This window comes from Microtus ochrogaster, unplaced genomic scaffold (assembly GCF_000317375.1).
Source record: "Microtus ochrogaster isolate Prairie Vole_2 unplaced genomic scaffold, MicOch1.0 UNK4, whole genome shotgun sequence".
Taxonomy (NCBI): domain Eukaryota; kingdom Metazoa; phylum Chordata; class Mammalia; order Rodentia; family Cricetidae; genus Microtus; species Microtus ochrogaster.
In genome coordinates, this window is record NW_004949102.1 from 1,571,938 (window position 1) to 1,587,004 (window position 15,067).

A 15,067-nucleotide genomic window follows, 5' to 3' on the forward strand; every position below is an offset into this window, starting at 1 on the left:
CCTTGCATGATTGACATTACTGCTCTCTTAGTGTTTCTCTGTGAGTACAAGGACCTGTGGCCCCCAACAAGTTTTAGAGGTAACTAACTAAGGCATCTGTGTTTCACAGTTCAGTCTGCTCCTACAGGGATCACTATGACATTTCTGTTTAGTCAGCACATTTCTGGCTTTACCTCCTGCCAAAAGGAAGCTTTCCCTACAGCAGGAAAACAAAATGCTATTGTGTAGTAGTGAGCTTTTCTTCTCATTGAGAGAGTTTTCTGATTATTATAACAAGAGAATAATGATATGATATAATCTAATAAAATATAATCTCTGTTGTGACCACATTGAGGAGAGAATGTGGGAAATCCTGTACTTACAGTTATTTTAGTCTAAATGTCTATCACCAAAACACCTTAGTTCCCGTGAAGCCTCCCTGAAAACTGTTAAGTTTTGATTCTCCCTGTAGTCCAGAGGAGAAGTATAGCTACACTTAGGTGTTCTAGGATAAGTCTTCCTTATGACCAAAGCTCATGTTTGCTTACCATTTTTTAAAGATTAAAGATAATTTTGTTAAAAAATAAATAAAGTAGCTCATTTATTTGCAACTCATGCCAACCAAATATCTATGACTCTAATTGCCACCAATTTAAGAGGCACCATAATTTTAAACACCATGAGAAATACCAGTGAATGATTTTGGAGTCCAAAACCTTTGGGGAAGAACACTTATAGTAGGTGTATAGGCATAAAAATTGGGTCTGCCATCATATAAATCTACCTTTTTACAGCTAGATACACCCCAGGGGGTTAGCTGGTGAGTTATACATGAGGTAAACCAGGAAATAGCTATTTATAGCAGCTGTACCTCCAGGTCAGTGGTTCTTGATCTGGGGGTCACAACCCCTTTGGGGTCACATATTGGATATTTATATTATGATTTCTAATAGTATTAAAATTATAGGTATGAAGTAGCAATGAAATATGGTTGGGGATCACCACAATATGAGGAACTGGATTAAAGGGTCTCAGTATTAAGAAGGATGCTAACTACTGCCCTAGGTGGTAAAAATGTCTTTTTGTAATTAGATGTCCTTAAAGGCATAGTTAAATTGTTCAAACTACGTTAGAAATGGATGCAATGTGGCCGTGTTAGCACACGCCTCTAATCTAATCCCAGCATTTGGGAGGCAGAGGCAGGAGGATCTCTCAGTTAAAGGCCTGTCTGGTCTATAGAGAGAATTCCAGGATGGCTAGGGCTACACGGAAAAGTCCTGTCTTGAATACCCCACTCCTCTCCCCACCCACCAAAAAACAAAAAGAAAAAGAAAGAAATGAGTAAATAAATTAATCTTCTAGAATTCTTTCCCAGTGGCCATACATACAGTGAATATTCTGATAGGGCAGAAAGAAAACATGCAAATCCATCTGGGTCTTGAAGGAACTCTACTATTGCGGGACAGAATATATTCAATCATAATCATTTTCAGTGGTTTGTCTCTTAGATGGTTCCAGATCTTATAGAGTTGAAAGTCAATTATTAAACACCTCACAGGTTGTTTGGCTAGTTTAATATGTAACGACCTAACACTGTAACATACATGGATTTTACATCTGTACTACTTTGTTTTTGTTTAAGTGTTATTTATTAAGTTGTAACTTATTCCAATAATATATTTAAAAAGAAAACAAATTTTTGATATCAGTTGCATTTCACCAGCTATAAATTTATTTCAGTGGGGTTGAAAGAAGGCAGTTAAATTCTATCTTTGAATGCGGTGCTTTCTTTGCAGGCTCTCTCTCACAGATGCTTAGAGGTAGCCAAATGGGAACAATCCACCCAGAAGTTGAGTTATCTGACTATGTTGATAGAATCCTAGTTCACGAAGATTTCTTCACACAGGTTCCTCTCAGGATCACACAGTTTGTTTCCGGAGAACCATCACTTGGGCTAAGCAAGCATCATGACCTGATCTGTTCTCTTGTGGCATGACTTCCTTGAAGTGTTGTGTTCCCATAAAAATAATTTCTTTGGCTCACTATAGATAGCTCAATTTAAAACATCCTAAAGTAAAATTTGCTTTTCATGCATGCTACTATCTTATATATAGAGGAGAGTGGGGACAAGGAAAATATTGTTGGTCAAAACAATCAGGAACAATGTAGATTAATTAAGTGCTTTCTTTGTACTAAATATAAAAAAGAAACAAGTTCTGTTTCTGTGAACTAAACTGACAACTGACAGATTAACAGAAGAAAACTGGGGAAGCTGAGCCATCTCCCTGGTTTGGTACAGTCCAGATTTTTGGTCTACCAATGTTACAACTACTTAAGAATTTTATCAAGAAGATGGGGTAGTCCTATGAAGCCAATCACATGTTTTTGTTTTTGTTTTTTGTTTGTTTGTTTTTTTAAATTTTCGAGACAGGGTTTCTCCGTAGCTTTTTGGTTCCTGTCCTGGAACTAGCTCTTGAATTGCAACGTTGAATTAAAAATATACTATCATGATTATGTTTATATTTAACAAAAGAAAAGTATGCTCCCACTGCCTCTGATCAAGGAATAGCCCTTGAACTTTCAGAGAGTTTTCCCATGGCATGAAGAGAGCTCACGAGAAAGAAATCTAGAGGGATTTTGTTCTACGCCATCTAGTTTTTCTTATTATTTTTGGTATTCTATGATACATCTACCATATGTTCACCTTCAAAGATCCAAAAACTAGTTCAAATTTTTCCATAGTAGTTAAAATTACTATCAAGTTGATAAATTAATAGGATTTGAGGTTTGGAAACTGATGCAATTTTATCAATTTCATGCTTGACTTAGGAAAAAATAAAGTTAATAGGAAAGTCACATGTCTGAAAGTGAGCCCATAGTGGAAGAACACGTGGAAAGCTGAGAAGATTCAAATGGGTAATTATCTGTCAGGTTTGCAGCAAACGTGAAAAAGTATAGTATTTTTATTTAAAAAAATTTCTTCCATAAGTATGGGAGAATTGAATGTAGGGGGAAAGAGGTGGAAATAAAGTATCTTGGGAGTATCTCTCTGCTTTGTGATGTCATTTGCTTCTAGGACCTTAGAATTTGCCGTGAAATCTAAACTATGAGGTCACTTGTAGGTATGGTCTTCTCCTTACCAGTTTTAGGAGTGCTGGACTGGAGTAGATTTAGGTTAGCTATGGTTCACGTGAATGAAGAAGAGTTTCCTTTGTGAGGTAGGAGATGCAGATAGTGGGCAGGTCTTTATAAGGTTCTTTCCAGCAAGGTAACAATGCATGATTTCTTTTTATAAACTTCTTGATATTTACTTGTCTTTTGGTTCCCTTAGGTCTGTGGTGACCTCCAGAAATGTAGTTATGTGTCAGTGAATGTTGAAAGAATTTGGTCAGAATATGAATACTAGGGCAGAATCAATTGCTTTTCATCCCTCAACCCAACATGATTTGAATATTCATAGACATTTTATGTTCATTTGTGATTGGACTATCAGAGGAGATTAAAAATCCACAGGTTTCCAGATATGATTAGCAGACTCCACGGTTGCAGGTAGGATAGAACAAATAGATGAATTTCCTCTTGAGGAAGTGTGCATGCTCCAGTAACAACTTTGCTTTAATTGCCAATACTCTACAGAGCTCTGGGAGGCAGATGTAGTAAAGATATCTTGTTTTTTTTTGCTGACTCTGGTGTCTCCAAAATGTCAGCTGCCATGTATGGACTAAACCTTGTATCTCAAGCGATGGTAACCCATTCTGCTAGAACCAAAGCAAGATAAACAAGCCTTATTTTGTGTCTGAAGTTCTGTATCGGGGGATCTTGATGAAGTGAACTGATAAATATGTAAATAGGAGCAAAGCAAAACCTTTCTTTAATGCTTTTTTCATGTACATGGGAACCTTCATAAGTTCCAAAGAAATGTCCATGACCAAGATCCTAGTACGCTTTCTAAGCAAAAAATAATTATGAGGAAACAAATGAGAGCAGGGAAACTTCTAGAGGAAGCAAAGCGTGGGGACATGACCAGGAGACCTATAGAAACCCTGGATGGAGGTGGGCGATCCTTGGACTTCCCACAGGTCAGGGAACCCTGATCGCTCTTCAAGCTGATGAGGGAGAGGGACTTGATAGGGGGAGGGGGAGGGAAATGGGAGGCAGTGGCAGGGAGGAGGCAGAAATCCTTAATAAATAAATAAATTTTAAAAAAAGAAACCAGTTGATAGTAAGGACTGTGCAGTAAGTTTTTCGGTACTGACTTAACAGTCATTCCTAGTCCAGTTATGAAATGTGTTCTTAGAACAGAGAGTTTAGCATCTATGTAATGGATATTTGGCCCTGGGGTATACCAGAGAGTTTTCTGTCATATGCTTTTGCTCAATAATCTTTAGTTCATTGTGGTTTAGGGTAGTGTGTTCTGAACCTTTCACAGGTAGAAGGCTGAATGTGTTATGTACATTATTTTAACATAGTAAACCTATGAATTGTTATTCTGTTATACATTTTATTTTTATTTTAAAATTATGTTCATGTAAGTCTTTTTGGTCTCTATATTAACACGAGTGTGGGTGCCTATGCAGCCTAGAAGAAAGGTGTTATATCCCTTGGAGTTGGAGCAATAGGGTACACGCTTTTAAACTACTGAACATCTTATTAACCCCAGATGCCCAGTTACTGCTGTATTTTGAAGTTAAGAAAGTAAGCATAAAGCTTACTGAAGTTTAGTAGTTTGGGTAAGCTAACACTGAGACTGAGTCCGGTGGTCCTATCAGAAACGCTTGTTTAGTTTAATACAGTGGTTCAGATATTTACGTCATGGAATTCTTTGAATGATTTTTTTTTTTTTTTTTTTTGGTTCTTGAGACATGTAAGCGGCTTGTTTTTGGTCATTAATTGAATAAGTAAGAAGCTTTTAGGATTCAAATTTAAATGTATCAGCTTCCAAAATTTTGGTAATCAGAGTGATTTGTTTGATTTAACAGTATAAATATGTATTTTGTATTTTTACTCAGCGCACGTAAATGAATACCTCAGTACAATACAGATGTGTACCTAACTATGACATTATAAGACATAAATTTTGGTTTTCATTGTTAGCTTTCACTTCACAGCTTCCTTTCTGCTATAAGTCAGACTTTCTAATTGTCCCTCGGCTTTGCTTTTGAACTGGTAATATTCTCTGATTTCCCTTTATATAATTAGAGATCACAAGGCTAACCTTTTTTTGGAAGTGTCCTGTTCCGCATTACATTTGGGAGAAGATTCCCCAAAGAGGCCATGGAGAATGACAATCCTTGCCTACTTTCCTCCTCCCTGTTTATAGGCATTTGATCATTTCTATCTTGTATAATCTCATTTTGGCATAGTTACTGATGCTTGCATCATAACTATTCAAAAATAAAGTCACTATAAAAACCTGAAAAAACAGAGTTTGGGAGCTTCAGGACTCAGGTCAATAGAGAATCCTGGGGGGAAAAAGTATGAAGCTTTTTCCTGCCTCTCCCAATAGGATCTTAAGTATCTCTTCATCCATCTTTTGTAACGTCTGTTATGATAGATCCTTAAACCTGTTTTCTTGAGTTCTGAGTCACTTTAAGAGGGAAGCACAAGGAGAGGGCTGTAAAGCCTTCTGTGTAGCTGGCTGATCAAAATTGCCTGTTGTGACTGTCATCTGAAGTAGAGGATCCCTGATCGTAACTGAGATGCCAGTTTGTGGGTTCTACCTATTGTTAACTCATGTCAAATTACATTACATGAGAAGACACTCAGTTGGTGGCCCCTTCAGAATCCATAAACTTTCTTCCTAGGGGTCACTGTGCAAGAGTTGAGGAAAAACCAGAAAGTTTGGATTACCAACACGGGATAACTAATAAAAAGCATCCATAGAATAGCACCCTTATCGTTTGTTTTCACACTTTGGTGCCCCCTACTCTAGATCATTCCATCACAATTTATTCCACCTTAGTATAGTTCAGTTATTATTTTTATTATTATTATTGAAATGGCCATTATGACTATTCAATTGAATTTGTGGCAGGTATGCCCCTGACAGGAAAGATCTTAAATTTGAAAAAGTGCTATAAATAGACTGGCACTTTCTTGGGTCATCATGTTTGTTATTAGCTCTGTCTTATCTGCAATGACTGGGATGAAGAAGTGATATTTAGGCCGAGCTTTGAAGTATTCTTTCTAGTTAGATTTGTCTAAAGATGTTCTCAACGTGGAAAGTCTGGTTAAACCATCTGTGATGGGGGCACTTCACTCTCCTGTTTTCTGTCAACAAACTACCAAGGATCTCTTTTGAGGTTAAAGCAGCAGCAGAGCAATCTCTTGAGTACTACTAGTGTGTGATTTATTGTAAATACAGATGCTCCACCCTTATTTTGTGGTGATAACTTCCACAAATATCTGATAACCCAGAGTCTACTGATTATTTTTTAATTGTCTAACTAACATATCTAGATTATTATATCTGGAAGTATGAGGACCTAAACCAGTGATAAGTGTGTGTGTGTGTGTGTGTGTGTGTGTGTGTGTGTGTGTGTGTGTGTGAGAGAGAGAGAGAGAGAGAGAGAGAGAGAGAGAGAGAGAGACAACTGTATAGGTTTCCCCTAAATTTCTACAAATTGAAATGATTTCTGCTAAAGAAGTTTCTCCTTTTCTTTTCTTTTTTAATCTCAGTCTTTGATGAAGACTTTGCTTATTGATATTATCCCCAAACACCTCTGCATTATCTAGATCAAGACTCCGGGTACGTATTTCTTTGGGATCAGTGTGCTAGTAATGCGCAATCTCCAATTTTTATTGATTTTTAACTAAAATGATGACATCACTTTTCCCTTCACTTTTTTACTTCCAGTCTCTACCAAATACTCTCCCATAACTGCTTCCGTGTGTCCCCTCATTCTCAACTTGATAGCCTCTTTTTCTTTGATCATTACGCTATACTCATAAGTACAACTTCTTGGCTGCAGTTTTGGTTGTGTGTCTATGTTTTCATGACTGACTTCAAGAGACTCCCTCAATCTAAGTGAGTGCATTGAGTTTTATGATTTCCAAAGTTAAAAAATAATTTCTTTCATACCTGAAAAAGTATTTAATTCTGTGAAAGGTTGTTTTCAAAATTTAGTCGATCATTACAGAGCGGTCATTTAAGACCAACACATAAGAATTTATCTTTATTCAGGTTGTTTTCACTAAAGCATTGCTAGATACAATATTTTATATACACAATAAAAGAGAAAGTGTTACATTCAGTTCTGTGTGGGATCAGGGATGATTTTTGAAGATGAATGTTGACTGTTACTGATTTTGTTTCATACAGAAGAGAAAAAATGTATTGCTTTTAACACAATAGTAGACCTTCTTCCTTTTGAAATTAAGTTCTCCTCATAAAACATTGAGGACTTGCTAAAGCTCTTATCCCTGCTACAATGAAGTCCATATTTGTCTTTTTTTTTTCAGTTCTGGATTGAACGTGCTGCAAAAATATTCCTGAAATGTGACTCAGGACGTATAATCTTCAACATAAAGCAATCATCACACTGTCATGGTGGACTTCATCTCTATCTTTCTTACCTTTTGCACCAAATACTGTACAAACCTAATCGTGTAAGAAGAAATCAGTGTTTGCACAGTAATTAGTCTCGATGATGGGAGAGTTGAGATTTAAGCACCTCTTTAGGAAGAGTTTTACTGAGTCTGAGGGTACTTTCCAGGTCGTGGTAATAATCTTCCTTTTGAGTCCATGTTCCTTGGCGGTGGATTATAGGGCTGCACCACTTATGCCAAATGAGACTTTCCTTTGGGCTTGGAATGTTCCAGCTGAAGCTTGTATTGGAAGTGTTAATCACTCATTGGATATGAGTTTCTTCTCTTTAACTGGAAGTCCCCGGAAAAATGCCACAGGGCAGGCTGTCACAATATTCTATATTGACCGACTTGGAAAGTATCCGCATATAGACGAGAAACAAAGGGAAGTGTTTGGAGGAGTACCTCAGGCGGGGAATTTTCAGGAGCATTTGGACAAAGCTAAGACTGACATCAAGCATTACATTCCAGTAGACCAACTGGGCCTAGCTGTCATTGACTGGGAAGAATGGAGGCCCACCTGGGAACGAAACTGGACACCAAAGGACATTTATAAGAATAAGTCTATTCAGTTGATACGGACCCAAAATCCAGGTATGAACATTGCACAAGCCAACATAAAAGCCAAAGAACAATTTGAATCGGCAGGAAGAAAGTATATGGAAGAGACATTAAAATTGGGGAAAAAACTTCGACCAAAATACTTCTGGGGTTTTTTTCTTTTTCCTGATTGCTATAATTATCAAAATTACCTAGATCCAGGATACAAAGGAAAGTGTCCTAATATAGAAATAGAGAGAAATAATAATCTTGGCTGGATATGGAAAGAAAGCACAGCTCTTTACCCAGCAACCTATCTGAAGAGAGAATTGAAATCATCGCCAAATGCAAAACTCTTCAACCGCTACCGTGTAGTGGAAGGCATCAGGATGTCTAAAGTGCGTGAGGAAAAAAATCCACTTCCTGTTTTTCTGTACACACGTGTTGTTTTCTCTGATCGGATATGGGAGTTCCTTTCTCTTGTGAGTAAATCAAAGAATTATAGCTATGTGCTTTTGTGCAGAAATAGTGTCAACAGGAATGCAATATTATTCAAAAGTGTAATTCAGCTCTATGTATCATTTAGGAATACAGACATCAGTAGTTCTATGTTCTCTGAAGAAGGCAAAATTAGTACATTTTTAGTGTTTAATATAGTCATATGGTCTGTTAGCAGCCATGAAAGTACTGCAAAATGTAGAAAATATTTTAACCATTCTCCTTTTTCTCCTCCTCTTCTTGGAATCTGGGTCTTTTTCTAGCAGAAAGCATTAAATATATATAGTAAAGAAATGCCAGAGTAAAAGATTTAAAGAGTGTATTAGTTTTTAAAGCATTATTGCTAGGTCAGCATGCTCTGCTTGGTGAATCTGTCCTGCGTAAATGCCTCCACTGGTTACTCCCTGCTAACTCTTTGTATCACCTTTATCAGAATGACCTTGTGAACACTATTGGTGAAGCTGTTGCTCTGGGGACCAGTGGAGTTGTAATATGGGATTCTATATCTATAGCACAACGTGTACAGGTAAGGTATTGGTATATGAAATAGAAAATAATTCTATCCTTAATGATTTTTGAGGACTTTGTCTTAAGAATTTTAGCATTATGCTTGGCCATAAGTAAATGCTTACTATTTGTCAAATTAAGATATACTACATTTTTTTATTATGAAGTAGAAAATGTTGTACCTGTCTTGAGGAATCAGATGTTCAAAGGGATTAACTGGCGTTCCCTAGGCTCCGTGTTGTAAGTAGCAACCAGGACTACAGTTTCAGTTTTCTGACATGATGCTTTAATGTCAGACAATAGGTCTCTAGAATTTAATTCCTCATATCAAGAATTGTCATCATTTTATAAATTTCTTGAATAAAAGAAAGAGTTTCTGGGCATATATACTTGTGCGTATATGTGTATGTGTCAATAAATGTGAATTTAACATTGCTAAGCCGAGGCTGATTGTGTGTGTGTGTGTGTGTGTGTGTGTGTGGACACAAAAGCAGTGTTGATTGCTGTCCACCTTATCTTTTAAGAGAGAGTCGGTCACTTAACCCAGAGTTTAGCAATTTGGCTCTATTGGCTGGCCAAAAAGCCCAAAATATATTTACTTGTCTCTGCCTTCCTAGTGATGAGCATATAATCACATGATATTCTACTTGGCTTTTGGAAGTTGGTTATGAGAATAAATCCCAGGTACTTATACTTTCACATGAAGGGTCTTCTTAGCCTCTTTAGCAGCCAGTCCATACCCTTTTTCTAGTTGTTAAAATTGACACACAAAAAGTATCAAGTAAGCTATCTCCTTCCACTCCGCTTTATCGGATCCTGTGGTGTGATAAAACCAGTTCTACCAGTCCTACCTTATGAGATGTGTATTTTTTTTTAATATTTGGGATTCTTGTGAGGCAGTTATTAAACATGGTCATTACTAAAAATCAAAAGATAAATAAACTTCACTAAGTACAAAAATAACTAATGCTTACAATACACCAATTATTTTGTTTCATGTCCATCCCAGTACCTGAGATTGTGTATATTTGTTGTATCTGCATCGGTGGAACACTCTAGAATGGATGCTTTTCACATCATACTTCCATACTATGAAATAGTAGCTTTCTCAGTTCCCAACTCTGCATTCAGTGTTATTGGTTGGGAACTTGAAATTGGCCAGTGTGGGTTTAATTATATAGCACCTTTAGGTTGCCAGTTTCAATCTTTCCATAGAGAAGATGAAAGATGACTTTCAAATAATCTTCATTCCCACAATCTGCCTTTTGTCTCATCCTTATCTCTGAAAATAGCTCCAATACTCCTTGAACTTGGTATAACTTTTAAATGTATCATTAGCGCTGAGAATATAATATTTAAGAATATTAGCATAGACCATAAACTCTTAGAATATAATAGTGTTTCGGAAAAACTACACAAAAATTAAAATATTGGTGCTTTATAAGCAGCTAACACAGAGATTTGAGTCTACAAAGAAAGTATCTTGAATAGTTACTTTCTAATTATGTAAAACCAGAGTGTCACGTGTAAGAAGTCAGTCACATGTAAAATGCAAATATACAGCATTCCACACAAATGGAATATTAGAAGAGCTTCATATGAACCTGCTATGCTAGTTTTCTTAGTTTGGTTTTTATTGTGAGAAAACACTCTGACCAGAACTTACAGGCTAAAGGATTTGCTTGGTTTATACATCCTGACCACAGTCCACTGTTGAGGGACTACAGGGAAGAAACTCAAGGTAGGAACTTGGAAGTTGGAACTGAAGCAGAACCATGGTGGAACGCTTCTTGGTAGCTGGCTCTCCAGGCTCGATTTCAGCTACTTCCCTTTTTGGCTTCTAACCTTATCCACAGTCTCCTCCATTGTAAGCTCACACAGTCACAGGCTCTGGGGACAGAACGGAGATATCTTTTCCAGGTCATTACTGAACCAAAAATAAAGTCTCAATACAAAGAAAATAGCCAATAGATCCAAGTCAGCTGCAAAGAGCCTTTGCTCTTCCTGTCAATGTGCTACCACAGTTGCCTCATTCAGTAGGACTGTTGATCACTACAGATCATAATCAACAATGTTTTTTTTTAATGACCTCTGACCAAGTTTAAGAACAGTGATGTTAAGATGGACCACTCTGCCCTTCATCTCTCTTACGTACACAATTTGTTAAAGAACTGTCATGCACGCCTTTGACTGTGTAACATTTAGCTACAAGGTACAGAGTTGAACATATTTTATCATTTTGAGACATCAGTTTTGAATCTGTTTAATTATGTTTAACTGATTGGTAAAATTACTTATGATCTATTGAGGGTTAACTGAAGAAATGTGAAATCTCATATACATACGTTTTATTAGTTGTCTTCACAATAACCCTGTGAGGCAGCCAGCAAAATCATTCCTGCTCTACAAGTGATGAAACTGAAGCAGGACCAAGTTAGCCAATTTTCCTTATGTGATCCAGAGAGCAACCCAAGATCTGCAAAACTTGAGGCTCGCTAGGTTGGCAGACACGGTTATTCATGAAGGTGATACTACTGTCGGGCAAGCAAACCTCAAAGTCCGAGTCTAACAGTTGTGAAATTCCATACTCTTGATTAATTTATGAATTATTGGGAAAGATGAAGTCTGGGGCAGGTTAAGCCTCAACTAACCAATTCTTCTGCAGCACTAAATGACTTACAGAACTTGCAAATGTTAAAATATAGTTGGAATAACCTTCCTTGTCTGAGTGAAAATGGGCATTTGTGTCACTTGTTCAGTCAGATGCTTCATTTGATTTTAAGAGTTACTATAAGATATCTGTTCACACAGGAACGTGAACCTTTCTGCCCTCACTGACGGCCTTATTATTTTACAGACAGGTTGTCCAGCCCTACACAAATACGCGAACTCTATCCTGTATCCATACATAATCAACGTCACCCTAGCAGCCAAAATGTGCAGTCAAACACTTTGCAACCATCGAGGCATCTGTACAAGGAAAGACAAGAATTCAAATCACTATATTCAGTTGAATCCGAAGAACTTAGAAATTATTTCGAAAAATGAGAAGTTCGAAGTGGTTGGCAACCCTAGAGTTGGCGACCTGAAGTACTTTTCTGAGCATTTTAAATGCACCTGTTATACCAACATGAACTGTAAGGAGAGACCTGATATTGAAAGGGTGGAAAATGTTAATGTGTGCACTCGCAACAATATTTGTATAAAGACCCACGTAGATCCTGACCGAGCGTTCTATCTCCTACCTGGAAAAAACCTTCTTTTTTTCACCACTGTCACTCACATGCTCTGTCATCTGCTCTAGGGGCCTCTGAATTTCCTAGGGCAGGTATCAGTGGGTGTCCCTTAGTTATATCTGCTCCTAGCATTTGAAATATTTGTTATAGTCTTGTGCTAACTCAGAAATGAAAAATGGGATTCTATTTTAACAGCTGAGATTCTATTTTGATATTTAAATGAAAAATGTCTATTCTTCTAATAAAGACTGGTAACAACCAAGGAAGCCATACTTGAATAATGGTTTTGATCTCAGGAGGAGAATTGAATAAAATCAAATTACTATAAATGAGTGCCTTTATTAGTAGTTTGTCACAATTTCAAAAATGATCAAGTGAGTATTAAGATAAAAATTCTTTATGTAAAAAGGTATGTTTGGAGTGTGCTAGTCAATCCAATTACAGAGGTAGGAATTTTATAACTTTGAAAATAAAATTTGTATATCTTTATTTTAAAGTAAAACAAACTTAACAAATGACATTCTTCCTTATTTTTGTACTTATGTCTTCAGAAACCACTTTTATACAGTCATCTAGCTATATTTTCATTCCTAATTGTCGTTTAATCTGTGTTCCCCAAATGACCAATTTTATCCAATCATTCACATGATCATTTATTTATTCATAGCACATTTATTGACTATTATTTCCCTCAAGTTTGGTATTCATTATTGCCAAATGTTTCTTGTTTGTTTGAAGGTGAAAGAAACAGAGAGAAAATGGATCTGGGGGAGAAGGGAAGAGATTTCTGGGAGGAGTGGAGGGAGAGGAACTGGTCAGGTTGTATTGTATGAAAAAAAGATCTATTTTCAATAAAAAAAGAAAATGACAACATAGTGTGTTTTAAATGCTATGGGATGTTTAGAGTGCTCAGGCTTGCAGATAAAATTTCGAGGGCATCAGAGATTTCTGAGAGAGATGAGGAAAAAGTTTTTATTTATTTATTTTAATTGTTATTGTTTAATTAAATTAAAATACAATTGCATAGTTTTCTTCCTTCATTTTTCTTCCTCCAAGCCTATCCATGCTCTCTTCAGTTGAAGGCCTCTTTTTAATTAACTGTTATTGTTACATATATATGTAAACAGATAAATATATAAATACCAGCTGATTTATCTTTTATTGTTATTTATTTACACACACACACACACATATAGTCTTGAGAAGCTGGTATTGGATAACCAATTAGGAGGCTCATCTGCAGGGAAGACAATTCTCTCACTCCCAGCATTCCTTAGCTGCCTGTAGTCATTTGTCTAGGGTTTCAGTTTTCCCTTATATGTGACTTATATTTTTTCTCTTTCTGCTTTCAGTATACTTTCTTTGTCCTTCATACTTAGTGATTTAATTGCAATATGCCAGGAGGAGTTTCTTTTCTGATTTTGTTCATTTGGTGCTCTATGAGCTTTTTTTTATCTGCATGGCTTTGTTTTACTTTGGTGAAGTTTTCTTCTTCTATGATTTTTGTTGAAGATATGGTATATGCCATTAAGGTGGTGTTGAAATAACCAGGCTAGCTAAGGATAAAACAATTATATTTTATTTATTATAAGGGGAAAACTCACGAAACAGGAAAAGAGAAATCCAAGCACAACAATGTCCCACAGGAAAAGGCTCAGAGATTGAGTACCTGGAGGTGCACATGGTTTTATCCTGGGTCCCAGTAAAGCCATGTCTTAACTGAGACCCACATCTCTTTTTGTCTTTTTGCCATTATCTTCTTTTTTGTAATTGATTTATATTGAGCTCTACATTTTTCTTTGATTCTCTCCCTGCCTCTCCCCTTCCCCCTTGATTCCTCCTCCAAGGTCCCCATCCTCCCAATTTACTCAGGAGATATTGTCTTTTTCTACTTCCCATGTAAACTAGATCCATCTATGTCTCTCTTAGGGTCCTCATTGTTGTCTAAGTTCTCTGGGATTGCGGTTTGTAGGCTGGTTTTCTTTGTTTTATGTTTAAAAACCACCTACGAGCGAGTACATGTGATAATTGTCTTTCTGTGTCTGAGTTACCTCACTCAAAATAATGATTTTTAGCTCCATCCATTTTCCTGCAAAATTCAAGATATCTTTTTTTTCCTGCTGTGTAGCACTCCATTGTAAATGTACTACATTTTCTTTATCTGTTCTTCAGTCCAGGAGCATTTAGGTTGTTTCCAGGTTTTGGCTATGACAAACAATGTTGCTATGAACATAGTTGAGCACATGTCCTTGTGGCATGATTGAGCATCCTTTGGATATACACCCAAAAGTGGTATTACTGTGTCTCTAGGAAGGTTGTTTCCTAATTTTCTGAGAAATTGCCACATTGAAATCCAAAGGGGCTGTACTGTCTTGCACTCCCACCAGCAATGCGTTCCTTTTTCCCCGCAACCTTTCCAGCATAAGTGTCAAAAATCAGGTGTTTGAAGGTGTGTGGATTGATTCTGGGTAAGACCCACCTCTTAAAGATGATGGCCTAACAGCGTTCCCCAACAACGTGAGATTCTTCTCTCACATCTATGCCTATACTACGTCTTGCCCTTTTTAAATAGCCTTTCTTTTTTTAATTGTTCTTACTGAGTTATGCATTTTGCTCTGCTCCTTTCCTTCCCCTCTCTCCCCATCTACCCTCTCACATGACCCCACACTTCCAATGTATTCAGGAGATCTAAATTACATAAATAAATAAATATAAATAAA

At 36.8% G+C, this 15,067-nt stretch overlaps 1 protein-coding gene across 1 annotated transcript; it reads left to right on the forward strand.

Moving 5' to 3' along the window:
* Positions 1-3,090: 3,090 nt before the first annotated feature.
* LOC101997681 (hyaluronidase PH-20-like) lies at positions 3,091-12,500 on the forward strand. The gene is made up of 4 exons (XM_013353246.1): positions 3,091-3,197; positions 7,441-8,588; positions 9,038-9,130; positions 11,969-12,500. The coding sequence occupies exons 2-4, from the start codon at positions 7,626-7,628 to the stop codon at positions 12,413-12,415; spliced, it is 1,503 nt and encodes a 500-aa protein (XP_013208700.1). The 5' UTR covers positions 3,091-3,197; positions 7,441-7,625; the 3' UTR covers positions 12,416-12,500.
* Positions 12,501-15,067: the final 2,567 nt, after the last annotated feature.

Bases quoted from the DNA above. Each gene is read 5' to 3' on its own strand.
- LOC101997681 (XM_013353246.1), top strand. From the start codon at position 7,626: ATGATGGGAGAGTTGAGATTTAAGCACCTCTTTAGGAAGAGTTTTACT. The intron at 8,589-9,037 runs GTGAGTAAATCA...CACCTTTATCAG, and splicing joins TATGGGAGTTCCTTTCTCTT to AATGACCTTGTGAACACTAT. The intron at 9,131-11,968 runs GTAAGGTATTGG...ATTATTTTACAG, and splicing joins CTATAGCACAACGTGTACAG to ACAGGTTGTCCAGCCCTACA.